Raw genomic sequence first — 27,808 nt, 5'->3', positions numbered from 1 at the left:
GAACATCTTGGCAGCTTTGCATGCTGGTGTGCAGGCTGCTCTTTTGTGCAGAGAGCTTCTCCAGCTTTGTCCTTCTCTTCCCAGAGCACAAGCCCTGCTGTTGCCATCTATCATCTGCAGAGAGCTCTTCCAGGTGGGATTGTGCTGATGGAGTTGGCCTTCCAGGTGAGAGAGAAAAAGAAACAAAATACAGCAGTCGGAGGGAGTTTGGGACAGACTTAGGAGGACACAGTGTGAGTGAGGAGTGTGTCAGGAGCATGCAACTCTGTCTGCCTCTTCCACAGTACTGCAGTACTGTAGGGGCAGTTCTGTGGGACCGTGAGTAGTGAGTTTTGCCTGGAAGGGAACAAATACAACGTGCAAGGCTTAGCACCAGGTGGGACACACTGTGCTCAGCCATATATTGGCTGGTTTGTCCCAAGGTCTGCTTTGCTCAGACACAAGAGGAGACAAAAGAAGGGAGCAAGAATACCAGGGGCCTAGCCCAGCAGATGAATTGACAAGTGTGAAGTGCAGCCAGCTTTGTATGGGCTCTTCTTCCTTGGAGAGGCCCATGCTGTACTCAATGTGCTCTTTCCTCTAGGGCTATTACTTCTGTGTGAAGCAGTATGCGTTGGAGTGCTCACGGATCCCCATGGGCCAGTCTGTGAACTCTCAGGTAATGGCTTTGTACAGCTGGTGCTCCTTGTGGCTAGGTGCTGCTATGGGAGAGGCAGAAATTTGTAGGACAGAGTAAGCATTTCATGTGCAGCAAGTTATGGAATGCTTTGCTCTCTCCTGGTAAAGAAAAGTTTGCGGAGTCTTCTGCAGTCACACGTTCTACATAGCACGTTGCTTCAGCAGAAGGGAGTGCAGTGAGAGGAGGTAGAAGATTTTAGAAGAGGATGACTCTTGTTCTTTGGAGACAACACACTGGGGAAGAACAAGAGGAACACAAATCATTTTTGGCAAAAATGACTGCTCTGGGAAGAGTCAGTATATCAAAACCGAAAGTTCTCTGCTTCCACTGAATGAAAGGGAAGCAGAATGGTAACAGGGGTCTGTGAATGTAGCTGGCTGCTTTTTGCTAGTGGAGGTAATTTTCTGCACTGCATGTCCTGGTTCTTGATACGGCTGTGTCTTGTTCTGTCACACCACGGGGCTGCCTGCTCCCTTCTCTTTTGGTGTGTCAATATCTCCTGCCTGTCCCAGGGCACTGGATGGGTGCTTAGAAAGGCTGGATGACCCCAGCCTGCCTGAGGCAGGAGGGGCATGTGACCATGTTGTCCTTTCCAAGATGGCTGCATAGCAGAGCTGCATCTTACATGAACTGTTCTTGGCATATATAAGCTTAAAACCTGCCTGGACTTTGCTGCAATCCCTGAGGGTTTGCTGGACCTTTCCTGGGAAGTCTGTGTTGCATAGGGCAGGTTACCAGGCTGCAGCTGGCATTGCAGGGAGTGCCCAGGCTCTCTGGCTGACCTGGGAGGGCACAGCACTGGGAGCATTGGGCTTGTAGCAGACCTCTGGCCAGCTTTCCCTCATGCTGAAACCAGCTCGCAGTTCCCTCAGATGGGGCAACTGGGCTCCTCCACCCTCTCTCTCTGCTTATCCCACTCTTTGCCTCTGTAAGATGAGCAGGGGCAGGAACTGGGTTGCACAGTGCCTTGTCCTTCTTCCCACTGGCTGTGCATTCTCTCCATCAGGGCACTCTTACAGCCAGAGTTCGCAGCAAGAGCTGCATGGGACACAGCTCCATCTCTGAGTCTGCGGTATGTCTTCTCTTCCTGCTGCCATGCTGGGCACAGCAGGACCTGCCAGTGCAGGGCTGAGCCTCCCACTGGCCGTGCTTTTACCCCTCCTGCTCCAGCCACCAGTCTGCTGTGCCAGTGGCTGCTGTATGTGCTTCAGTGGCCAGCACAGCTTGGGAGGAGGATGGGATGGGCCTTGGGTCCTTGCATGCAGGCAGTGCTGTGTGTTCCTTGCTCTTTGCCCTGCCTTTCTGGGGCAGAGTTATAAGCTCCTCTCCAGACTGATCCTGGATGTGCAGTTGCCCTCTGCCTCATGGCAGTGGTAACACAGGGGGGTGCAGAGAGCAGACTGTTCTCGTGTCAACACCTCCTGCCTGCTGGTGTTCCCTGCTTATTCTGTCCTTAAACCAAGGGATTATGGTGTGGCTCAGCTGCCCAAAGAGGTCATAGAGCTTAAAGACCTTATGATGGCACTGTGAGCTCCTAGCACAAGGGCAAGGCTGAAACCTTCACCAACACTGTCCCCTGTCACTAGCTGCCCCTGTGTGAGCGTGGCTGTCTGTGTGTGCAGGCTGGTGCTGCCCTGGATGACCAGTACGCTGAGTAGAGGTGACAGCCAAATGCTGGTGAGGCCTTCTCTCAAGCTCTTTGACACCTCAGCCACCAGATCATCCAGCTTCCCAGCAGCTAGGCTTGGCTTCTGTTACTGAGTACAGGGCTTTAGAAGCTCTATTGTTGCCCATCTCTGACAACCACTTGCACAGGTTCCTGTGCTGCCTCTTGCTCCCAGGGGATACTCAGTAAGTCAGTCCTTACCTGTAGATCCAGAACTCACTGGGGCTCCAGCCTCAGTGTATTCTGTACCTGCTCAAGGACTGGGCCGTGCAGAGCAGCGCTCAAATGGAAGGAGGATCATAGAATTGTTAGGGTTGGAATGGACCCTGAAAGGTTGTCTAATCTAACTCCCCTCTAATAAGCAGGGACATCTGCAGTTCAGTCATGTTGCTCAGAGACCCATCCATGACCTTGAATGTCTCCAGGGATGGGGATGTGTCCTGCTTCACGTCCACATGGCTTTCAGCTTAAGGGAGGATGTATGTTATGCCAAAAAGGAGGCAGTGCCAGTCGGTTTGTGCTGCTGCTGGAGACCTGCAGCAGCAAGGTCATATGTGGAAGGTGCCACCAAGCTGGATCCCTTGGGGCCCTCAGGAATCAGGTCTGCAAGTCTGCTATTTGCACTGTGCGCATAGCTTCTGGGCTGCATCCTGCTGTGGTGTCAGGGCAGGGGTGGCCGTGCTGGTTCTGCCATGCCTTGCTGTCGGCAAGGCTCTGCAGAAGGCTGTGAGGTGCCTGGTAACTCACCTGCTTTCATTCCTTCTCCTTCTACAGCTCTCCATGCTCTTTACAGAGGAGTGTGACAAGGTGCGGGACCTCATGCATGTGCATTCATTCAGCTATGACTTCCACTTGCGGATAGTCCACCAATATCTGCTGGGCTCCCACATGACGCTCCGCCAGGGGTACCATCTCACCAGCTTCCTGGAGGACTTCATTGCCCATCACACTGACATCCCCAAATTTGGTCGCAACCATGTTTTCCAAGGTGAGTAGCCAGCGTGTGATCACTTGGGGATTGATCATCAGCCCATATGTTGGCAGAAGATTTCCACGTGCTTTATGAACACATCTGATTCAGTGAGTGGCAGGAAGAGGGTGACACGGCGCCCACTGTAGGGAAGTCATTAATGCTCTGTTGTGGAAGGGAGGCTCACTGCTTTAGAGCTGTATCCCACAGAGTAGTTTGTAGGACAGTGTTCTGCCTTCCTGTGACAGCAATGTGTCTTTCCCTACTAGGCATGCTGGCCCTGCCCACCAACATGATCACTGCACACCAGCTGTACAACTACATTGCTGACCATGCCAACACCTACCACATGAAGCCGCTGCGCATGGCCCGGCCAGCTACTGGCACTGACAACAAGAAGGGGACTCCAGGCACAGAGCAGAATGAATATGCACTGGTCTCTATTTGGAACAGGTAAGTGCCTCTGCTCCAAGTTCCTGGAGCTGCCTGAGGCTGACCAGTGCCACCTGAGAGCTGAGGAGATTGCCCTAAGGTGCCAACAAGGCTGTCTCTGTCCTACATAGTGCCAGGCAGCAGTACTGCTCAGCTTTTTGGAAATCATGCCCAGCAGAGGTGGTGTATATGGGTGTTTGCATGTGCGTGTGCACTTGCCTCGCTTCCCATAACATTTCTGAGGAATCCTGTGGTGTTGAATCCCACACAGCCAGCGATTCTACAGTACCAAGAGCTCTGTGAGAACAAAGTGAGGTCCCCTTCTTACAAATTTGCTTTTCCTCCCAGCTCAGGCTCCTACAAAGACTCAGAAGGTCTGCGTCACCATGATGATTTTGATGTGTCCCTTCTGGTGTGTCACAGCGCAGCACCATTTGAGGAGCAGAGTGAAGCAGAGAGGCGCATGCTCCGGTGAGAGCTGAGGGCCTTGAGCCACATCACCAAAGCTCCCTAACTGGGGAGGAGGGCACTGGGAGGGTGGGCTTTGTCTGGTACGTCACAGACCGGTGTGGTGCTGCCCAGGGAGGTTCCTTGCAGAGGACTGGGTAGTGTGCTGTCTGTCCTCTAGGCAGAGAAACACCCTTATAGCCTGACAGAGTGCCCCATAGTTCCTATGCAGCCCAGCTGAGAAAGGAGCAGTCCTTCCCTTGGTGACAATGTCATCTTGCTCTCAGGTTGCGTTTCTACGTGATCATGACCAGCCAGAGGGAGCTATTCCCCCGGCTCACAGCTGATATGCGGCGCTTCAAGAAGCTGCCACACTTGCAGCGAGAAGTGCTGGAGCCTGTGGTGGGCCCGGCAGCGTGGGAAGCAGCAGAGCCAGAGCCGAGCCTGGGGCGGCCACAGCCGGTGGAGCGGGAGCTGTGGCAGGACATGGAGGACAGCAGCGAGTTCTATGCTGGGGGCAAACAAGTCCAAGTGGGGCCCGGACTCTTCTACACCTCACCGCTCTTCCCCTTGCTGGCCTCCGAAGTGGCCTCGGCCCAGAAGCAGCTCAGCAGCATGGTGCAGCTGGCCAAGTGCCACTGCCGCAGGGACAACCTCTGGAAGCGCCTCTTCCTTCTGGAGCCTCTGGCTTCTGACAAGTTGAAGTTGGGCAAGTTGTCTCTGGTGGAGCTGGAGGAGCTGCTTGATGCTGTGCATGGGAAATCCATTGCGGATGTGGACCCGCAGCTGGTGAGTAGCAGGGCTGTGGTCATGGTGTCCTGCTCTGGGGAGGGACTGGGTCCTGCAGGATGCAATTCCTGTTGGGTGGGAAGGCAGAGGCAAGAGTATGTCCTCTAGCTGGCAGCAGAAAGAGGAGGCTGCACAGATCCATCTATGGGGATTTACTGGCCCTGGGTCAGTGTGTCTCACTGGGCTTTGAGAGATGCATCTTTTTTTGGATCTGACTGCTGCTGTCACATCTGTGTCTGCTGGTGTCTCTGTTTCTTAGCCTTTCTCTGTACCCACAGGGATGCTTCCTCACCATGACAGTCTCCTGGTACCAGAGCCTTATCAAAGTGCTGTTGAGCCGCTTTCCCCAGAGCTGTCGGCACTTCCACAATGCTGAAACTGGCACCCAGTACCTGGTAAGACCCAGCCCCTTGCCCACCTGCAGCTGTCTCCCCTTCCTAGGGTCCCTGCCTGCTGTGGCTTCCTACTGCGTGAGCCTCATGGTGCTGTCAGGACAACTGGGTGCTGTCACGCCGCCCTCTGCTGTTGCTGGTGCAGTGCAAGGTGTGTGCTGTTGTGGCACAGCAGTGTCTGCCTCCCTGCCCCTAAACAGTCTCTTCTTTCCCCACAAAGTGTGGTGCCAAGTGTGTCCCTGCGGTTTGGCAGTGCAACCTGTGAGCCAAGCAGACTTGTACCTCCAGTGTGTCAGGCCACTCATCCTGCATGTCAACGTGTCCCCAACTGGGTGTTCATAACCCTGCCTGGGGGTTGTGCTGTCTCCTTCTGAATGTGTGCTGTGGCTCTCTTGACAGGTTGTGCTCAACCAGAAGTTCACAGATTGCTTCGTTCTTGTGTTTCTGGATTCTCATTCAGGAAAAACGGTAAGAACTTGAGAATGTGAGAGCAGCTATACAGGGGTTCATCCAGCAGTGGCCAAAAGCAAGTGCACTGTGGGGAGAACAAGTCAAGAAGCTTGTGACCCCTTTTCCAAATAGTGTCCCAACATATGTCTAGCTGTGCTAAATTGCCACAACCTTTGTATTTAATACCTTCAGCTTTATTTCTTCTGGTCATTTGTAGAACCCATGATTTGCTCTGACTTGCAGCTCCATTATGCCATTACAGCCTGGCTAAAGAGCTGCCCTCCTTGGCTTGTTCTTTTTTGGACCTACTTCTGCTCTTCTTATCTGATGCCCCTTTGTTCTTATATTGGAGAAGAGTGAGCAGTTGATCCCCTTTTCTTCCACAGGGTTGCTTTCAGATCATGCTCACAGTTGTCTCTATCTTGTGCATTCAGTCCAACACCAGAGCACGCGTTGCTCCTGTGTTTGTCTTTGTGTTTGTCTCATTAGTGCCACCTTGTGATCATTGATAAGCCCAGACCACCTCCCTCCTCTCTCCCCATGAACTCATGACAGAAATCCTAACTTTGTATTTTGCATTTAGCATTCATCCCTTTCCTGTGGCCTCTCAGAATTCCTTTGGGCTCTTTTTGTTTTTTTATTAGTCCTCAAATTTTATCAGTGTGCTCCTCTTCTTTGTGCCATGCTCATTAAAGTACAAATCAATGCGAGTCCCTAAACCTGTCCTGGAGGAACTCCGTTTGTGATCTCTATCCAGCCCACTGCTTCCCTGTTCAGCACTACCATCTTCACCTTATTTTTGCAATCATTCATGTCTTCAGCTAACCTAAATTTCCCGTGTGGTGCTACACCCCTGAAGCTTCCTGAATCTTTCCTGAAGTTCAGATAAGATGCACCATGATTCCTTTGTCTAGAAATATTACCTTATCGAAGAACTCCAGCATTAGCACATCACTTCTGTAAAACAGAAATGTGTTTACCTTATGGTTCTTGCTCTAATGCCTTGCCTGCAGTTGGAGTTAGGCTCACAAATCACTTTCTCTTATGTCTTTGATGGTGGCAGTGCATTTGCTGTTTTGCACAGCTCCTCTCGGGGCTTTACAGGTGTGTTAGGAGACCCTGGCTACTGAATGAGCTGTGTTTTGGCTCTGGAGAGCATCAAAGTCCTGAGTCCTGCCTCCACAATGCTGATCTGAATGCAGAGTTGCTCACGTTTTTCTTCCTCATTGGTTCCTGCAACTTTCCCTTCCACACTCAGCACCCCTCTGCCCCCGCCCTGCCTGCTTCGTAGTTACTAATGAGAATGGAGCAGCTAGCATTTATTTTTAGGATTGCAGTTATTACATTTAATCTCCTCCCTTTCCCTATTTGTTCCACTCCTACTCTTTGCCTTTGAAGAAGAAATTTCCCTCTCATTTTCCTGGAACCCCTTATTACCGTGGAGGCAGCAGGATCCCCTCACTCCCAAGGCAGCTGCTGCTGGGGTTGGCAGAACTGCAGATGCATGGGGGCTGGTACAGAGTGAGCATGTCCTTATTGCCTCATTTTCTCCCCACAAAAATCAGGAGGAGGCTTCAACTAAGCACCAGTGTAGTGCTGCTGGCGTTTTGGGACTTCTCCCAGCACCTGCCTGATGCTGCCAAGCAGGTGCCTACGCAGTCGAGCTTGGGGGCTGTTCATTTCCATCCTGTGCCCTAACCTGCTTCTTCCTCTTGGCAGAGCCTCACCGTGGTTTTCCGAGAGCCATTCCCTGTGCAGCCCCAGAACAGTGAGAGCCCTCTGCCGCAGCTCGTGTCCACGTATCACCACCTGGAGTCAGTTATCAACACTGCCTGCTTCAACCTCTGGACAGGACTGCTCTAGCATTGCCACCACCTCCTCCTGCAGGAATACACACTGCACCTGTGCACACTTGTGCTGTGGGCGATGACGGAGAGGAACAGGCTGCTGTGGGACCTGTTCACAGCACTGCTGGCAGCATGCACGCCACCAATGTGATGAGCCTGGGGTTGGGTGAGGGCAGCCCTGCTGCTCCCCTTGGGCTCCAGCCCACCTGCACCTCCCCTGGTCATTGGCTGGCTGCTGTGACCCTGGGGACAGGTTTTAGTGGGTTTGAATGGTCTGTAAATGCCATGGACAGGGGGTTGGCTGTTGTAGCCTGGCTGAAACAGAGCAGCTCTTGGGGATGTTGACTTCAGCACCTGCAGTGAGTTCTGTCCGATAAGGAAATGGAGGTGCAGGGCGGTGGCACGGTGCCTTCAAGAGGAAACTTCTGCACCTTTAGGCAGGGGGTGCCTGCTTCCAGCCCTTTGCTCTCAATAGGAGAGCACTGAATGGGATAGGAAGGGTGAATGGACATGGGGAAGGTTTTGTGGAAGTGTACATTAATGATGATACATTAAAGCCATGGATATATTTGTGAAATAAAATCGAATCAGCTCCCCACTCCTGTGCCACAGGTCAGGATGGGGAAAGCCTCTTCAGGGCAGCACAGGCACCCGTTCCCCATTGGGCTCTCCCTGGAGCAGGGCAGGCTTGAGTTTGCACTGAGTCTCCTCCTTGCTCAGAGCAGGAGCAGCCTGCGAGAGGCCTACCTGCTCCTTTTCGCCCAGCTGTTGCGGGCATTTGCCAGCAGCTTTGGGAACAGCACAGAAAGAGGGAGGCAGAGTGGTGAAGTCCAGAACCTGCAGCTCCAGGCACCAGCTGGACTCTGGAAAACTCACTCCCTTCCTGCGGAGTGAATGCTTCCTCAGCACTGAGGACTGAAGTCTCATCCCAGATCTGCAGCCCAGAGGTGAAGATGCTTCTATGACCTTGATGTCATCCTGTCATCTCTAGGGCTGCCCCAGCATCCCTGAACAGAAGACACACACTCTCATGTTAGGCTCATTGGTTTGAAATTTATTCCAGTGCTTTCCTTGCTTTACTCTGTTGCTTTTCTGGGCCCACCACGTTTCATGCCTTTGCTCTCCCAGTATGAGCGCAGCCAGCCAAGACCTTCTATTGTGTCTCCTGCATGGTAGATGAAGGATTGTTCTGGCAAACCTAGCCAAACTACACCAGCTTCTGCTCTTGTTTCCAGGTAGGGACCCCACTGTCTACCACCCCCAGTCACACCTATCTTTGAACAGTCCTGGAGGACCAGTCCATGCTGGGATCTGCTTGGGGGGTTCAGAGCATGCAGCCTCACTCACCTTTTGGTGCGTACTCACAGCCCACATAGCCGGTGTAGCCAAGGGACTCTAGCAGCTTGAAGATGTAGGGGAAGTTCAGCTCCCCAGGGCTGTCGGGCTCGTGCCGCCCTGGCACCTGTGCAATCTGGATATGACCTGGGGGAGATGGGAGGCTGTGCCCTAGGCAGCCCTGCCTGCAGCCATCTGTCAGCATAGGATGGGGGGACCTGAGAGCATCCCTTATCCCCATCTTCAGGTCATGAGACACAGAGAAGCCAGGTCAGACAGAAGGCATTACCAATGAGTGGGAGGTATGTCTCCAGGTTATGTGACAGATTCCCATCCATGATCTGGCAGTGAAAGAGGTCCTAAGAAGAGAAAATTCAAGAGAATCGTTGCAGCTGTTCGGTGGAGGATGGCTGTGCCACACTTCCTGCCTCTTTCTATGTCCTAAGAAGACAATGAGTTCACAGCCTCTAGGCCCATGCTGTTGCCTGCTGCCCTCCAACTGCTGTGCTGTGCACTCAGGGCTGCACTCACCAACTGCAGCTTCAGGTTGGGCCGTCCCACCTTCTCCAGGATGGCTGCAGCTGAGGGTGCAAGAAATAAGAGCTGGTTAATGCCAGACTAAAGTTTTCAGGGTTTCTTCAGTGTCAACCTCCTGCCTCTATGCTCAGACAGCAGCCATGGCTGCCTCTTCCCCCATGCGGGAGCCTTTGGGAGAGCTGTACCTTGGTGTGGGGTATTCAGGAAGTAGCGTGGGTCAGTGATACGGCTGTTAATCGGCTCCACCAGCCCCACCATGTCCTCCTGTCACACAGTAATGTCCCCTCAGCAGCACGGCCTCCACATGCTGTTAGTGGCGACTCTCCATCCTCAGAGCTATTCCCACAGAGGACCCACTCCCCCATTACCTGGGCCAGGACATCAGCAGCATGCCTGAGGTTCTCAATGAAGGTGGCCTCCATCTCACCTGCCACTGCTGCCCGCTCTGCACCCTGCGGCACCCGCCCGGCCATCAGGTGGATCCTGTGGGCACACAGAGCTCAGCTCCATCCCCAGGCCAGGGGTGGGGGCTGACACAACTGCTCTGCAGGCACAGAGACAGCACCTGGTATGGGCCATGACAGGCTGCACACAGGGTGCAACATTAGGGCTGGAAAAGGAGTCTTAGGGAACTGTTGGGTGGAGAAGCAATGAGAAGTCAAGCAGTCTTCAGCATTGCTGTTAATGCAGAAAAGCAGCAGACTCAGACAGGTGTGGGTCTGAGTGCGGGACCTTGGTCTACGCTGCTGAGGAAAGTAACAATGCAAAGTGAATGGGACACTGGTTTTCTGGAGCGGGTCGTGTCACTACTTTCATCTCTTACACACCTACAGCACGTGGCCCTCAACAAAGCAACCGCTGTGGTGACACGGGGGAAACGGCTGGTACAGGTGGGGAGAAGGAAAGCTGCGAGGGGAACGCCGCGCGGAGCCGACGACAAGAGCCTCGGGGCGGACCCACGGGGACGGAGCAGCTTCGCGCCGCGCACAGCACGCGGCAGTCCGGCACGGCGCGGGGCGCTGCAGGCAGGGGCGCGAAGGGCGAGGCGGGGCACGGAGCCCGGCGTGCCGCTGCGGGGCAAGTCAGCCGAAGCCCCGGCTCCGAGAGGGACATCGCCGGGGCTCTGCCTCGCACCTACCTGGGGCAGCCCACGGCACGGGCGTACCGCACGGCCTCGGCCAGACCCTGCCGGAAGGCGTCCTGCCGCCCGGGCACGGCTCCCAGCCCCATCTCGCCCCGCTCCCCGTCCCCGGGCGGGGTGTTGAGGAGCACGACCCGCAGCCCCGCCCGCTCGGCGGCGGCGTGCAGCGCTGGGGCCGGGCAGCCCTCGGGCCAGGCCGCCTCCACCGCCTCGAACCCGGCGCGCGCCGCCGCCTCCAGCCGGGCCGGCAGAGCCGGCAGCTCCGGGAAGAGCCACGAGAGGTTGGCCGAGAAGCGCAGCGCCATGGCGGGCGGGCAGGCGGGGCTATGCAAAGCGAGAGCGAATATGGAGGGAGGAGCGTGGCCTCGCTTGCCGTGGGCGGGGTACGGAGATACGGAATAGCAGTGCCGCCATCTCGCAGTGCCGCTGTGAAGGCGGGCTGTGCGTGGGTCTGTGGGGCTGAGGGTGCTGCAGGGCGGCGTGCTGGGTGAGCACGGCACAGAACGGCACGGCACGGCACGCTGCCTCCCGGGGTGCGGTGTTTCTGCCAGGTGTTGGTCTGACACACGCCTCGTGCTGTGTTAATTGGTTTCCTGGGGAGCTTGTCTGCACCGGGGCCTCGTTATGCAAGGTGCGCTCGCTTCCTGTCCCACGCGGTGCATATTTTACCATGTTTTACCTCCACCAGCTCTGCGGAGCTGGGCGGGAGCGTGACCTCTCTCTGCCGAGTCATAACCGGGACCCGTCCCTGTACTTTGTCCGGGCACCGAGGGGTTGTGTGGTTGTGCAGTGCATCAGCAGCACGCTGACGTGCCTGCACCAGCTTCCCTGCCAGGAAGAGGCAGCAGAACAGCCCCAGCTGCACTCGTGACGTCCCAGGGCTGTGCTTTCCTGCGTGCATTCGTCCTGGTGTGGCCCCACAGCAGGTGTTGGGGTCGGGGCAGTACGGGCCAAGGGGAAAGCAGCAGCGAAACGATCCATTACAGAGTCTCAACTCAATTAAGGCTATTGATTAATCAATTAGAAGAAGCTCAGCTCAACTTCTCAGCAATAATCAGAACTGTCCCCTGTGATAGACAGCTGTGCCAGGGTACAGGGCTGCAGTGTGTGTCCCCGGAGTGCATCACCAGTGTGTGCACACAGTGCAAGCTGGCTCTGTGGGGCTGAAGGAGCTCCTGTTGGGCTGCCCTACAGCTACATCTGGATCCCGAGAGGTGGACATGTGAGCAGGAGAGGTGGGCGTTTATGAGCTCTTGCACTGAGCCTGCCCTGTGAGCGGCGAGCGCATCTGTTGAACTCTACAAATTAATGGGTCCTTTCTATCTCTGGTAATGTATTTCATTGATTTTCCCTTGTTATAACTGCAGTTCCTGCATTGCAGTCTGGTGTTTTGTCACTTTACCTTGACAGGGCACAGCGGATTTACTCACTGCTGCTTGGCTAGCCAGGGCAGTGCAGTGCCATGGGATTGCTGTGCTGTATCATGCACCCTGCCTGCCCTGCAGGCACAGCCCTGTGTGCGTTTTACTGCCTCATAGAAATCAGCACTTGCTTACTATTGGCCAGCTGAAATTTTGGAGCAGACTCATCTGTGACTCCTGTGATGGCAGGGCTGGGATAATACAGCAACTCGGCAGCCAGTTCCCTGCCAGAATTGCAGGGCGGTTCCTGCTGGGACCTGGGAAACTTGCTCTTGTTCAGCCAGATTAATGACCCTTGTCACATGGGGAGCCTGGGGCGTCACTTCCCAGTTTGTGCTTTGACCCCGTGGTAGCGTCACTGCACCGCACAGGGAAATGTGCTGTCCTCTCCCCAAAGCCAGGGCAGGGATTTCTGCGTTCACGAGCGTGCTTCAGTCCCAGCCCTACTTCGTTGCGGCCCCTAAAAGCACTCGGCTAGAAATCCATACATCATATCCTGGGAAACAAACGCACAGCCTCCGCCAGTGTTATGGCCATCCTTCATCAGTGAGCAGCGAGCCGGCTCTGGATGTGATATAAATCCCAGCAAAGCCAAGACGGGAGGCAAAGACCTGGCACCCCACACCCCTCACGTCAGCTTTCAGCCCCGAGCCATGGGTGGGCAATCCCCATGCAGGTCTCTGGGGTGTTCTCCTATCACCAGATATTAATGAGGAGGCCAGATTCTCCCCTAGCGCTTGGAGGAGGCCGGCACGGGCAGCGCCTGGGCCTGCTGAGCTGGCAGATGTTGTTTAACATTCCCGGCAGTAATTAATAGATGGCTTCATCACTCTTGTATGATTCAAACGTGTCGTCCCGCTTCTTTCCAAATACAGAGCAGAAATATTTGTTAAACGTGTCTGGCGTTTTTGCACAATCATTAGCACTCCAACAATTCCAGCGGGCGCAGGATTTATAGCCTTGCCAGGATTTCTTTTGGCCTTATTATGCCTCAGACATTCCTCCCTCCTCTGCCGATTCCTTTATCAATTTCCCCCTGATTTATGCTCTTGTAACTTCTCCTTCACCACTAATATGAATTTCCCCTTTCCCACCCATTCCTGGCTGCCCGCCGCAGTCGCCATTTTGTCTCTGCAGGCCCTGCCCTGGGCTGTGCCCTCTGTGGGGCTGCCTGTGCTGCCTGTTCCTCCTCCTCGCCCCCGAGGCGTGCGCTTGTCACAACTATTTTGTCAGCTCGGAGCGATTCCCCTGCACCCCGTAATCTTGATGCCAATCAGCTCCATAACAGCCACTTTGGTGGGGAGCGATTTCCCCGCCAGCCCAGCGCTGCACACAGCTATGTCAGCAGACGCCTGCAATCACGCTGTCGGCGGTGGTGTGCGCCTGCGGAGCGGGCCCAGCCCTGTACAGCCCCAAAGCTCAGCCCCGGAGCTCACGCCTTGCCCACGGGCCACGAGCGCCACCGGGAGCTCGTCCTCAGCTCCATCCCCTCTGTTGGTGACACGAGGACAGGACCGGCTCTGTGGCCCCACCCGCGGTCCTGCCTGCTGCGTCCCCATACAGCCCGGTCACCGTGTTAAGCCATCTCTTAATTAATCAGGCTGATTGTAATGTGTTTTTAGGGCATTAAAATTCAATTGTGGAATTCTCCGCTGGCTGGGCTCGCGATGAATACAGAAGTTTGCCTAATTAGAGCTGACACACAGCCGGCGGGAGAAGCAGGCCAGTGGCCCTGGAGAGCTGCTCAGCCCGTGTCCTGCACCCGGCCCCATGCCCCCGCCCCAGATCAGAGCCCCTACAGTTGTAGGGTGTCATAGCTGCGGCAGAAGGGGCTGCAGAGAGGGGCAGCTTCTAGGTCTCCTGCCATGCCCTGGCACAGCATCCCTGCCTGTGCTGGGGCGCAATGGGGCACTGCAGTGAGGCATGGGCAGACCCCACCACAGGCACCAGACGCTGCGTGGGGCACTCAGAGCAGGGGCCATGCTGCTCCATGTCCCCGTGGCAGTGAGGGAAGGTGGTACCTGGTCACACCACGCTGAGGACAGCTGTGGCCATGCCACCTGCATCAGTGCAGGGCCAGGCACCAGCCAGGAGCAGCGGAGACATTTTCTTATCCACAGCATCAGGTCTTCTCTGCTGTCATTACCACGGCAATTATCATCTCATTTGGAGTCTTTAGCTGCCATAATCTGTCTCTTGCACTGATTTATTCTGCAGGCCTCTTCCAGAGCAGAGCAGGAGGGACAGGGCCATCACAAAGGAGGCAAGGAGGGTCAGGGAACTTCCTCATCTGGAGCAGAGATACCCCCAAGGGAAGTGCAGCATCTTCCCTGCCCTGAGACCACGCCTGGCCAGGACAAACCAAAACATGCATCCCAGGATGGATGGTGGGATGCATTCCTTAGGATTTCAGCTCTGAGAACTGCTGAAAGCTGCTGCTTTGTGTTGCATCCATAACCACACAGGGTGGTGTGCTTCCCTTTCAGGCCAGGACAAATGCATCTTGCTATTCCTAGGCACAACTTGGAGAAGAATTATTGCCTCCACAGGGACAATTTCTGCCAAGCCATGGTTTCATCACCTTTCTCTTGTCTCCAGACCAGGCTGCTGCTTGCTGTTGGTTTCTCTGTGTTTGCTTCAATAATTATCTCCCTCTCCCCAACACTCTTTCAGCCACTAAGAGTTTCATTGATATTTTCAGCAGCTGCATTTGACGACTGCCAAGTTTTACTCACTGTTCCTAGCTCTCCAGTTTCCACGGGTTGTGTTCAGCTGCCATCTCATCTCTCCCTGCATCTCTCACCAGGGAGAAGGGGAAGCCCTGGACTGCCCACAGGTCCCAGAGATGCCAAAAGCAAGGTATCTCCGTAATCCCTAGCTCTGGGGTCCTGCTGGTCCCACAGTGCTGCCTCTGGACATCCTCGAAGTTTGTTACTCAGGATGGATCCTGTGCCCCAAAAGTGCTGGTGTCTGTATTTGGTGGCAATGACGTCTGGAGTGGCAGAAATGGTGACAGAGCTCCCCTCTCCTGTCCTGGAGGAGAGACAGAGCAATGAAACAGGGACAGCAGGACAGTGCCAGGTAACCACCAGCCCTGAGCACCATCTCCCCTGCCTGGCACCGAGTCTGGCACACACATCTAGGTCCGGTGATGCTTCTGCCTTCCTACCCGCCACCATTCAACTTGCCTAATTGAAGCCGTTTATATGCAAAATCCCCAGAAAAAAAAAAACGGTAATTAATGAAGTCCCTTTCATTACCATTATGCAAATGCGATTAATTTCAGCTGTTATGAATATGCAAATATTACAATTATGATCTAATTGCCAATGTGCGTAGGGGAGCAGGCAGAATATCAAGTTACAGCCCCAGCCCCAGGAGCTTTGGGGTTCAGCAGGAGGGCAGAAGCAGGGGGTGCCCACCCAGAGGGCTCTGCAGCAGGGACTCAGTGGAGATGCAGCAGTGGCTTCCTCCTGGGTGTAGGGACTGCAAGGTGGGGACCAGCTCCGTTGCTGGGGTTGCTGATTGCAGCCCAGTTCTACTTGGGAAGTGGCTCATCTCTGGGCTACGAGGAGGAGGACGAGGAAGAAGAGGAGGGTTACCAGGCAACTCGGTGCTGCAGCAGCAGAGCAACATGGATGTGAACAGCAGCAGCAGGCAGAGCCGTGCCCTGACCCCACTCCTTGCAGTGCCTGCTAACGCTGCCTGCAGACCCCAGCCAAGCTGCATCCTGGCCATGAGGATGCCTTGCACGAGGCTGCATTCCCACACAAAGAAGGGTGGGTGTGTGGGTGTATCCAGCAGGTTGTGCTCCTGCACCAATGTCTCAGTGAGGCCAGGCCAACACCAGGCACAATTGCTCCCCGTGCGGATGCCAGAGCCAGCCAGCCCCAGGGCTGCACTGCAGCAGGACACACTGTCTCCTGCATCGCTGTGCTGACCTGTCACGCTCTGATACACAGGTCCTACTCAGCCTGGTGGCAGTTGGGGATGTGCTCTGGGCAGTGCAGCAGCTGGCCCAGCTGTGCCCAGGGCTGCCTTCCCCTGGCCAGCAGCCTGCAGCTGTGCCATCACCTCCCAAACCCAGCACTGCTCTTCGTGCTGGGACATCAGGTCAATCCCGAGGTACTGGTGTCCCCTGTGCCGCAGCTTGGAGAGGTCAGTGTCCCTGCTCTAGGGCTTTTCCTTGCCCACTGCTAGTCTCACTGCAGCAGCAGCAGCAGGGACAGAAGAGGACCCCAGCATTGCTCACACTAATTTGAGTGTAATGTGCTTAATTAGTGACTTCTCCTCACACATGGGCAGGAGGAAGCAAGGATAAGGCCAATGCAGCAGAGTTCACAGCCCCCAAGCCCCCAGCCCCTTCCCAAAAGGTTCAGCTTAGAGAAGGAGGAGGAAGGATGGATTCGCAGAGCTGTTGCTCTGTTTCCAAGGCAATGAGACATGATGGCTGTTCATCCCAGCGGGGTCATCGCTCTGCAATGCAGTCCCGGAGCTGGGGGAATGCTCACCACCAGCCCAGCCCCACAGCCTCAGTGCCCCGATGCTGTCAGGACCTTGGGGTCATGGGTGTTCTGGGGCTGCAGTGCAGTCAGTGCAGGTCAGGTGCCATCTCAGTGCACAGCCCATGTGGGGACACGCAGGCTGCTCCCTGTCACTTGCCATCAGACCCGGGGATAGAGAGGGTATGTTTAATTCACTTGCACAGCTGCTGCCGTGTTCTTCAGCCACCAGTGGATGCCAGACCTGGGGTGCTCTCTCTGGTGCAGGAGAAACATGAACATAGTGCAAAGGTGGTGTGTCCATCCACCGGGGCTCCAGGCACCATTCTTGCAGCAGCATCTCCACCCCCTCTCCCCCCCCATATGCCCGGTGTGTTTTCCAAACTAATTGAATTCAGAGAGATTTCTTCCTGGCAGTGACAATCGATGAACCCTGTGTTATTGCCCCCCCTCCCCTCAGCACTGGAAATGGATATGGACGAGGGGAAAAATTGAATTTGCAGCCATTTTTATTGGGATTTAATTGGGCAGTCTCACCTCGTTGCCTTAATCCCGGGCACTGACGCGTGCAGCCAGGCTGGCAGCTCCCCTTATTTATCACTTTTCAAATATTTGCCTCTTGGTAGCAGTGGGAAATCGATGTTCCTGCCTGGGGCATGCCGGGAGCGCCCCGAGCAGGCGGCTGGGGATCCATCAGCTGCTGCCATCGCTATCGACAGGGCAATCGGGGCTTAAGAGGCACTTGGATAGCAGAACTGGCACACATTAAGTGCTTGTCATCAGGAGATGATCGTGACTTATTACCGCTAATTTTCCCTGCACAGCAGAGGGGCTGAAGGGGCTCTTCCATGCTCATCACCACACTGGTGTCATGCCCTCATATTGGGGACAGCCATTGTCCCCAGGGCACGGGTGTTGCCCTTTTGGTGTGCCGTGATGTTGGAAGGCCTGGGGGCTTCCCCAGGCAGAGGAACTGGGGGCCATGTGGAGGGGACAGACTGGGCTGTGCTGAATGTTTCCAACCTGTGCCCAGCCTCACGTCCCATCTCCTGTGTCCGCACACCATCCCTTCATTGTGGAGCCAGCCAGATTGGTGTCACTGAGCCTCAACACTTGGAAATTATCCAGCAATGTGCAGCCAGAGAGACATGCTGGGTGGCAGCGAGCAGACTGCTGTCACAGCACCGCAGGCTGCCAGCTCAGCACTGCTCCAGGGGCAGTGAGCAGCCCCACATTGTCCCTGATGGCTGGGGATGGGAATTCTGGCCTTAGTGCCCCAGCATGGGGCAGTGATGTGGTGCTTCTGAGGTGCATGAGATCCCCCAGATGTGGTGCAGCATGAGCTGAGGGTCCCATCTCACTGCCATGCTCTGTGCCCCATGCTTGTATTGGGACGTCCTGGAGGGACTCATGACTTGATCCCATTTCTGGTGATTACAGATTCAGCAGAGGCTGAGCCAGGCCTGGGGTGTGCAGGATGGTAATTTGTTTCCTTGTTAAGAACTACTTTTCTTTTTTTCTTTCTTTTTTTTTTTCAGCAGCCTGTTTATGGGAATGGAACCGCCCCAGTGTGAATTATTCATGGACCCTTGCAAGCTCATTCTCAAAATATCAATTTCTCCCAGTCATGCCAAGCAGCACTTAAGCCTGAAAGCCCTGTTAAAATGAAAGGCCCAGGGAGCCAAGTAGGGCATGGGGCTGTGTGCTGCCTCCAGGGGCACCAAGATCAGGGGCACATGGCTTCTGATGCCCAGCCCAGGCACCCGGCACTCACTGGAGGCACCTCTCATGGCATAGCCCTATGGCTCTGACATTGCCCCAGTGAGGGCAGTAGTGAATCTGCAGGCAACACCTAGGCTGGAGCAGCACTGGTACTGACTAATTAAAATGCAGATGCTCACCAAACTGCAACTTGGAATTTCTCTGGCAACTGCTAAATCAAAAGCAGCAAGGCAGGGAGGCAAGGATCTGTGCAGCAGGTGCCACTAGTGTCAGGAGAGCCCCACTGGCTCCGCTCCCACCTATGGGATGCTCTGTCGTTTGGGATTGTGCTTGGCCTTAGGAGGTGCCAGAATGCATACCTCCCTCTGTATGCATCCTTACCTTTACCCCAGCAGGGCTGTTCCCCACTTACAGGCTGCGATGCTGTTCAAACATCCTCACAGTTCTTACTTCACAGCCCTTGTATCACCTGCACAAAGACAGGCACGGCTTTGCATCCCGACTGTTTTTGGATGGAAATGATAAATAGCTTTGGTCCATGGTACAAAGTTCTGGTCCAACTTTCATTTCTGCCCAAAAGGCAGTGGATGGAGGTGTAAGGGTGTCTTCCTGTACTTCATGCCAGTGTGGGAAAGGCAGAGGCTGCATCCCAGCCACTGCAAAGCCCCCCGGTGCCTCCGTCTGCCATGGGGAAGCTGCTCTGCCTCCTCACCTGCTCCAACAGTTGGGGTGACTCTTTGTGCTTTTGGGCACAGCTCCATTTTCACCACCCTTGTCCAAATTTGCAGTTCATGGCTGGAGGGCTCACCCACAATCCCCTTGGAAAATGGCATGGGCTATCAGAACACGTGCCTGCTGTGCTGCTCCTTCCCTTTCTGTTTGGGACAGGATGCAAAGTAGCACCACCAGCCCCACCCTGCACACAAGGTGCCAGAGGGGCCACTGGCCGCTTGGTACTCACGTGCCCGAGTTTGGAGGATGTCAGTTTATGACAGTGCAATCATTTCCATGGCAACAGCGTGTGACAGTGTGAACACAGGCTGCTGTGCCGTGTTGGTGCGGGCAGCCAGCTTCCACCGAGCCCAGCACCCCTCATAGCACAGCTGGGATCATCACACTGAGCCACAGTGCACGGAACCCGGCACCCTGCTGCCCGTGCAGTGAAGCCATGGCCCCTCTGCACCCACTGAGCCCCCAGGGAAGTCTGCATGGCACGGGGCTCACCATGGGCAGGGGTGAGGGAGCAGCACATGAGCATCCAGCCGTGCTCGGGGCCCAGCACGCCTGTTGCTTGGGGAGAGCTGCCAAGGAGAATGGAGTGGGCACTTAATCTCCCCCTATAAGTTTAATTAATGGGCTGCAGTGCTCATTCTGTGCTGCTGCCTTAATTGGTACAAGCTGCAAACGCTGTGGAGCCTGGAAAAAAACATTGGGAAATGAAAAATATATTAAGCAAGAAACAGATCAATGGCTCTTAATGAAGCTGATTCGGGGCTGCTTGCCGGCCTGGGGCCAGGGCTGGGAGCTCGGCCGCCATGCAGTCTCCAGCACTGGGTGCAGGCTGGGGTGGGCTGGGTGCCCCTAATGTCCCATTCCTGCCTCATCAGTGCCAGCAGGCAGCCCTCAGTGAGAGAGGGGCCCAGGGATGAACCCATCTGTGCCAGGCCATGAGGCTCGTGGGAGTAGCTGGAGCCATCTCTGTGCAGCTGGAGCCCCTGGTCTCCAAGCAATAGGACAGGAAAGCTTGCCTCAGAGCATCTGCAGTCCCCAGCACAGTTGGAAGGGCCACTCAAGGCACAGCTGGATGGGTCACCGCATGCACATCTGGAAGGGTTAACCAGTGCTTTTGGAAGGGCCGTCCCATGGACATCTGGAAGGGTTACTCAGTGCATCTGGCTGGTGTGGGATAGGAGCTGGGAAGCGCAGGGCCATGAAGCACTGGGCTCATTGTATGGACTGATTTCATGCAAATTTTTCCCTGCACATGGGGTGCAGGGGGAGCAGGGGGCTGATTTGCATTGAGGGTTCCAGGGGGGCAGCTGTGCTCCAATAATGCTGTAATTGCCTCGGCTGTGCACAGAACATTAGCTGCACTTCCCAGATATTTACACAGGGGAAAACAAAGCCATAACTCACCCAGTAAATAACCTTCCCGGCACAGTACTTGAGAAGCCGTACCCCAGTGGGACAGAGAGGAGAGAGGGCAGTAGGGCAGCACCTACCCCCCTGCTCCGTGGGTCATTTGGGTATCCCAACTCCCTGCACTGCAACTCCAAGTGCAGGGGACGTGGCTGTGGTGGCTGTGCGTGCAAGGCATAGTCTGCAGGAGCAAGGCACAGTGCTGGCCCCTTTCGCTCTGTACCGACCTCGTTTAATATTTGGTGTTTGGGTTCATCTACTTGACAGCCTGCTAACAAATTAGCACGGCATGGCATCAATAGCTCCAGACTGTGTGGATTAAAATCTGTTTAATTGATAGATCCCAAGAAAACAACAAAAAGTGCAAGTGAGGCTAGAGGGCCAGGAGGGAGCTCCCTGCTCCCCATGGCTTTCAGGGTCCTGGCCTGCTTCCCCAGTGCTCAGCTAGCTCCCTTGGGCTGAAAGCAGCCCCAGTGCTGCCCTCGGCTGAGGTCTGCAGGGAGAGCTTTGATTTCCTGCTGCTAAATCCCCGCCTCACTGATATGATTGCAAGCAGCACGTGGCCCTAATGGGGGAAGGATGCCGCCGCCTGCCTGGGACAAATTGCAAATCTCATTACAGTGTCGTGCCTGGATTGTTAACTTGGTTACGTGGTTGGTGCATTCCTCACAGTCCCTGAGCAAGGGCCGTGCAGCAGCACCCCAGTGTCCTGCTGGGGACACACTGGGTCTGGGGACACCCAGGGTGCAGAGCTGCCACCAGTGCATGGCCCCATTGCTGTCCTCTGTTGCTTAGTGCTGCTCATGGCCAGGCACGCATGGCTGCTCCGAGTTAGAAAGAGAGGGAAAAAAAGTTAATCAATTATTTAAAACATGAATTCCTTTGCACCTGCTCAGTGCTTTGCGCTTTCAAAGCCCCAGTGCACCCATTAGCTAACGAACCACAGCCACAAGACATGCTCTGGCCTCATGCCTCACCCACCTGTGTGCTCCCAGCCCCTCCTGATCCTCTGTTCCCTCTGTCCGCACTGTCCCCACTCAACAGCTGAGAGATGTGTAAGCAGCAATTGCTCAGAGCAGACCCACAGCACCCCTCACCCAGCAGCACCGCTGGGTGCAGGATCCATCACAGTGGGACCCATCAGTGTCACAGTGCTGTGCGGGACACCAGGGGCACCAGGGGCAACCTGCTGGGAGCCAAGGTGCCCAAACCAAGCACTGTTTTCTAACGACTGAAATCAACAATGTAACTCCTAATTTAAAATTATGTAAGGCTATCAATTACTCCCTAAGTGTCCACAAGCTTTGCTGGCAGCATCAGATTGCCAGCTGTGATAAATGGTTTTATTGGAATTTCATAAGGCCCAAGTTATCTGCAGATAGGAAATTTGTATGGATTAATTAAACTTTTGTAACCAGACAGAGAAGTTATCCACTGCCCCTGGGTGCTGCCATGAAGCATGTCCCCAGTTGTCCCCAAGGGGGCTCGGATGGGAGCACTGCAGCGCATGGCAGCACAGATCCTGTGCAGGAGCATCCAGCCTCGTTTGTTGTATTCACATTTTTCTAATACTCCAGCAAAGAGTGGGTAGAAGAAAAACCACTCGACATAGTTTATTCAGATTTTCAAAAGGCCTTTCGACGAGCTCCAGCTCAGGAGGTTACTATAGAAATTAAGTTGTCGTGGAGTGAGAGGCAAAGTATTGCCACGGATCAAAGGCTCACGGAGAGCTGGAGAGCGGAGGAGGACACAGTGGGCAGTTGTCATCCCAGCACGGGGCAGCAGCAAGGCTGGCAGCTCCTCTGTGCTCTGTGGTGATCCACATGGTTATGGGCACAAGGAGCGGGGAGCAGTGGACCCAGGGGCTGTGCTGCAGGGGAGGCTGCACAGTGCTGAGCCATGGGCCATGGGCACCATTGCTGTGTCCCCATCCCTGCAGGTGTTCTGGCCATGCTGGCTCCCAGCTACCTGCTCTCCCACCAGAACCTGCTTGGCAGCTGTGAGGCCCCAGAGCAGTGCAAATAAAGGGAGGGAATGCAAACACTTCCCCAGTGCTGGCATCCCAACTATCTGAAGCATCGAGTGCCTCAGGAGCACATTCCTTCCTTGCCCTCAGCTACAAGCACAGCCGCCCCCTACCAGCTTCCGTCTCCATTCACCCCATGTACACATTCCCCCTCCTTCCCCTCTGTTTTCCCCCCACCTCTCTGCATCCTGGGAGTCTTCTGGGGAACCCCATGCCACCTCCTCATCTGGCTGCAGGCTCAGCATCCCAAACCCCACCCTGGCATATGGGGCTGAGGGGCCCACAGCAGTGCGGGGGAATCTGTGCCAGACAGTGGGGCTCACACCAGGGCTTCCAAAAAAGCAGTGGGGGTCTCTGATGGGGAACTTGTTCATATGGCAAACTCATATAAAGAGACTGCCTGCCCCCATGCATCTCCTCGGTGTCCCCTTGGTGCACACAGTCCCTTGGAGCCCCTCCCCACGTGGCACACCTGGGTCACAACATGGTTGTTGGCAGGGGTGGGTGGGATGCAGTGAAATGCCACATGATAAAAAAATACTCTGGCATTTTTGTGCAATGCAACACTTTAAATTCCCATTCTGCTCCGAGACCTCGTAGTCCCTGTGGGATCCTTAATGAAGTGCCAGTGATGCTCACAAAGGCAAACAGGAGGGATTTGAGGATGCTGAAAAGAAAATAAAAACCCCAAATCTGCTACAGCTGCATACATGCATCAATGCCACAGACACAGCCGTGCCCCAAGTCCAGGGGAGCTGAGTATCACTGGCACTGCTGCAGTGGAGTACAGAGAATGGCACCAAACCCAGTGCTGAGGTGCACCCCAAAGCTGGGGGGTGTAAAGGCATGAGTTGGTTGGTGTTGGTGGTGCCACGTTGGTGCCAGTGCCACATGTCCCAGCCAGGTATGGGGCAGGGCACAGAAATGACCTTCAGGATTGGGGGCACCTCCCCGACAGTGTCAGGTGTCCATGCTGCAGCCATGCCTGTCAGTTACCGATAGGATCAGGGCTGCTGCTGATGGGGATGCATTAGAGCTAACCTTCACTGTGCTGGAGCAAAACCTCAAAGTAGTGTCCTTGGGGCAGGGATATGAAAAAACGCCAGGGGTGTGATGGCACCAAGGTGTCGCATGTCTCATGTTCCATGGGGGACACAAACAGAGCAAGAGAGTACCTCAGACAGAGACAGAATCACAGAATCACAGAATCACCCGGGTTGGAAGGGACCCCAAGGATCATGTAGTTCCAACCCCCCTGCCTAGCAGGGCCACCAAACATACACATTCAGATCAGGTTGCCCAGGACCCCGTCCAACCTGGCCTTAAACACGTCCAAGGACGGGGCATCCACAACCTCCCTGGGCAGCCCGTTCCAGGGCCTAACCACTCTCCTAGTAAAGAACTTAAGAGGTGACAAGAGGTGACTCAGGCTGTAAATGCTCAATGCACTGTTTGGGTGTTTCCCCGCAGTATTTTCCCCCAGCAGGTCTCAGTTTGGCTTTAATCTGTTCTTTGAATGCTTGGAGGAAAGAAGAAAAGAAATCTCTGAATTTCAATCAGAGCACCCTTATCTCAGCCTCCTCCAATGGTGCTCCCTGTTCCCTGCCCTCCAGTCCCATGCAGTGATTTACATGGCAATGGGAACTTCAGGCCAGAGTTGAATCAGGAACTGGCACTATTTTGAGGCTGCAAGCTTGCCCTTGGGGCTGGGATCAGGGCAGGGGTCTGCCCCATGTCCACTGCACACAGAGGGGGCCAAAGAGTGGGGACATCCCACCCAGGGGGAAGATGCATGGTGCCATGTGCGTGCAGGCGCTGGGACAGCATGAGCATCCCCAAGGAGCACTTAAGCTTGGCACTCAGCACGGCTCTTTGCCTGCTCCTGCCAGATGGTGACTGGTGCAGAAAGGCAGAAATGTTTGGTAGATATTTCTGTTCTGTATTTGGAATGAAGCAGGAGGATATATTCATCTCCAGATGATACTGTGGATGGAATATAAATCCTGCCATCTGTAACAATGGGGGATGTGAGGCATGAGCTCCTTGAATTCAGCATTTGCAGATCATCCGGACAGCTGATGCTTGGAAGTCAGGAAAGAATGTGCTCACGCCGCTGTGATGGTATAACAGATCTTAGAAAAACATGGACAAATTCCAGAAGATTGGCGAAATGTCAATATAGTTCCAGTTTATAATGGGAGAACAGCATAGAGAAGTAGAGGAGCAATCTTGCCTCTCCTCACTGTGTTGCTGGGAACATTGCTATGGATGTTATTTCTAATGTGGGTGTCCCAGATTAAAAGGGTCGCTGGGATCCTGCACAGGAAACCACACATGTAGCCCAGGCACCAGGAAACAAGCTTTGTTATGAGGCTGGAGGTGCACATACTCATCAACTTGCTGGAGAGAGGGCTGAGGGATGCCCTGGTGTAGTGAGAGCAGTGTTTGACAGCTCCACAGCCTCAGTCTTGCAGAAAAGTGCACAACAAGATCTGAGAGCTGAAGCAGAAGTTGGAAACATTCAGCCTACAAAGAAGGCGGCGGAGCCTAGCAGGAGGGCAGGAGATGCTGGAGCAGCTGCCTGGAGAAAGCAGCAACTGTATTGATTTCACAGCAACATCACATATGGGGAAGACATGAATCCAGGCTCTGGGAGTGGCTTCCTGTGCACAGGAAGTGCAGGTCATCTTCTGCGCCCCTGATGGGATCCAGCCCTACTGTGGCCATGCCAGCATCCTCCAGGCACACCTCATCCAGCATCCACGTGTAAAGTGTTTTGTGGGTTAGAAGCAGTAGGCTCTCCTCGTGTTGGCTTTTTTTCTTCTTCTTTATTAAGAACATGTCTCTTTTTGCTGAAATCAGAAAGTTGAGAAGTTGGGTGTGTTGTTCCCCATCTCCTCCCGTGAGCAGTTCCTGCTCTGAGCACAGCAGATGGAGGGTGGGTGGGGGCTGCCTCCTGACTTTTCCATCTGGAATGGGGCCAAACTTCCTCAACTTTGGAAAAGCAACACGAGGAAAAAGAGATGCACTAATTCTGGTGATCTGGAAAATCGGAATAAGAAAAAACAAGGTTTTTTGGGGGTATATTTTTTAAGAAGCAAAAGGGAGCATGACAGGCAAAGCCACGAACAATCCCGTGGACAAAACGTGGATGGGCAAAAAAAGGGAGGGTGGATGGGGATCACATAATCATTATGGTTGGAAAAGACCTGTGAGCTTCTCTAGTACAACACCAACCCATCCCCACCGTGCCCACTACCCATGTCTCTCAGTGCCACCTCTCCATGGGTCTTGAACACCTCCAGCAAAAGGGTGGGAATGGGGAGCAGTTGAAGGTGGTTGATCTGCAGGTCCCTAGTCTTTCTGCACCATGGCAGCCATGCAGAGCTTCCACATGGGGATAAGGACATGCATGAAGTTCCACAACGGCAGGAAAATCCTCTTGTTTGGAAGTGCAGTTCAGTTTTGCTCTTCATTAACTGCAATGCACAGTACACCTCCGACATCACCACTCCACAGCAGCGCCTGCAGCAGGTGCTGCAGCTGGGGGAATTAATGGGGAGCTGATAGCAAACACTGCTTCACATCTAGGATATAAAAAAGAATAATCACACACAATGCCATTTGTTTTTAAATAAGCACCAGGTAATACATTCCCAACAATTTTATCCAGATGCACCACTTGAGAACCTCACCTCGGTGTGAAATTAGAAATATTTTTACTGCAAATGCCACTGGGTGACATACAGGGAGAGGTTCACCCTGCGCCACTCCGCATCCTTTGCCACTGTCAAGTCCCACTTCAGTTTAAAGACTACTGCATGAAACGTCATTTACATTAAAAAAAAAATCAGCTGCAAAGCATTTATTTGCTATAGTAGATGCAGCCCCTGGGAGTTCTCAGCTGCCTGCTTGGGCTGCGGTTGTCTGGAAGGGAACCCCACACTGAACTCCAAGCGTTGGTTGGTCGCTTCACTGGAAATATCTCACTTCTAAGAGGAGAAGCGGAAAGAGAGAAATCTGGGAGTTATCGAAAGGGAAGGAAAGTGAGATAGAGCTGCTTCTGGGGCTGTTGATACAAACCAACTGAAGGATGCTTTGGTGAACACTGCTCTGTGCGTCCGCAGGAAAAGGAAGAAAAACCGCTGTGAAATGAAGGGCATCTGCTTCAGTGAATGAACCGCAAAGAGATGAGCTTAAATCTCACTCCGACGAGATCTTTAATATGCTGTTTGGGTGTTTTAAGGGTATGAGAATGCCCTTTGATATTAGTGCTGCTCCGGAGATATTTCACACAGTAATTGCCTACATCTTTAAGGCACGACGTATTGAAGCCATGGTGACTGCTGATTTAAATTGGGCGATGGCTCCAGGAACTGAGACCCAGGCAGGAGCTGCAGGGAGCACAGCACACACTTCAGAATGAACTTTAAAAGGTCAGAATTTGGTCTAGCAGAATTACCTGTACCAGCTCCGAGCTGAGCTGAGACGGCTTTGTTGCCAATTTAGATAAAATAGAAGCAATAATTAGAATGTCTAGCCTCCGGGATATAAAGCAGATCTACTGAGATTTATGAAAACAATATACTGTTGGGCAATATCCATTCCAAAATCTATGGCCGGCGTTTCCTCGGGAGAGCAGCACTGCAGGCTGAAATTGCCTGGCATGACGCAGGCAGGGGAGTGAGCCCCCAGAGGCCGACATCGCGGTGATGGGAATGTTGACAGCAGTGCCCCCAGTGTTGGCATGGCCAAACACCAAATAGAGAAGGTCGAGCACAGCCAGCGCCTGCCCAACACAAACCCTGTCCTGTTGCCTGCACCGCAGCAGAAGGGGAGAAACCAGGCTCAGAGCATTCCTTCCTTAGGACATTTGTGACTGCTTAAACTAGGTGCAAGTGCCTGGTACTCAGGTACTCAGTGCCTGGTAGTGCCATCCATCATCATTGCATAGAGTCATAGAATTGTGGAATCATTAAGGTTGGAAAAGGCCACTAAGATTATCTAGTCCAGCTATCCACCCACCACCAATACTGTCCTCTAACCACATCCCTCTGTGCTGCATCTCCACGTTCCATGAACACCTCCAAGGACGGTGACCCCACCACCTCCCTGGGCATCCTGTGCATCACCACTCCTCTGGAGAAGAAATTGTTCCTGATATCCAACCTGAACCTCTCCTCGTGCAACCTGAGGCCATCACCTCCCGTCCTATCACTGTTAGCAGTGAGACGAGGCTGACCCCCACCTCACCACAACTTCCTCTCAGGGCATTGTAGATTGATGATGTCTCCCCTGAGCCTCTTCTTCTCC

The 27,808-nt window shown here is 54.2% G+C and overlaps 3 protein-coding genes across 12 annotated transcripts in view; 1 reads left to right on the top strand and 2 right to left on the bottom strand.

Moving 5' to 3' along the window:
* The window catches only part of SZT2 (SZT2 subunit of KICSTOR complex), a 54,102-nt gene extending 45,832 nt beyond the window's left edge, over window positions 1-8,270 (top strand). For all 10 annotated transcript variants that reach the window (XM_048944323.1, XM_048944329.1, XM_048944325.1 and 7 more), the window contains 9 exons: window positions 85-165; window positions 584-658; window positions 3,120-3,333; window positions 3,585-3,768; window positions 4,096-4,218; window positions 4,482-4,983; window positions 5,262-5,378; window positions 5,775-5,843; window positions 7,545-8,270. In XM_048944323.1, the coding sequence (XP_048800280.1) occupies window positions 85-165; window positions 584-658; window positions 3,120-3,333; window positions 3,585-3,768; window positions 4,096-4,218; window positions 4,482-4,983; window positions 5,262-5,378; window positions 5,775-5,843; window positions 7,545-7,688 (1,509 nt within the window). In that variant the 3' untranslated portion in view covers window positions 7,689-8,270. The remainder of the gene's footprint in view (window positions 1-84; window positions 166-583; window positions 659-3,119; window positions 3,334-3,584; window positions 3,769-4,095; window positions 4,219-4,481; window positions 4,984-5,261; window positions 5,379-5,774; window positions 5,844-7,544) is intronic.
* The window catches only part of MED8 (mediator complex subunit 8), a 203,393-nt gene that overhangs the window by 54,777 nt on the left and 120,808 nt on the right, over window positions 1-27,808 (bottom strand). The gene's annotated exons all lie outside the window — the stretch shown is intronic.
* HYI (hydroxypyruvate isomerase (putative)) lies at window positions 8,706-10,992 on the bottom strand. Its single transcript, XM_048944377.1, has 7 exons — window positions 10,683-10,992; window positions 9,913-10,027; window positions 9,730-9,808; window positions 9,539-9,588; window positions 9,297-9,366; window positions 9,020-9,154; window positions 8,706-8,837 (listed from the first exon to the last, which is right to left on the bottom strand). Exons 1-7 carry the CDS (start codon window positions 10,988-10,990, stop codon window positions 8,749-8,751), a joined length of 846 nt encoding a protein of 281 aa, XP_048800334.1. The 5' UTR covers window positions 10,991-10,992; the 3' UTR covers window positions 8,706-8,748.

This window comes from Lagopus muta, chromosome 5 (assembly GCF_023343835.1).
Source record: "Lagopus muta isolate bLagMut1 chromosome 5, bLagMut1 primary, whole genome shotgun sequence".
Taxonomy (NCBI): Eukaryota; Metazoa; Chordata; class Aves; order Galliformes; family Phasianidae; genus Lagopus; species Lagopus muta.
This window is presented reverse-complemented; position numbering and strand designations above follow the sequence as displayed.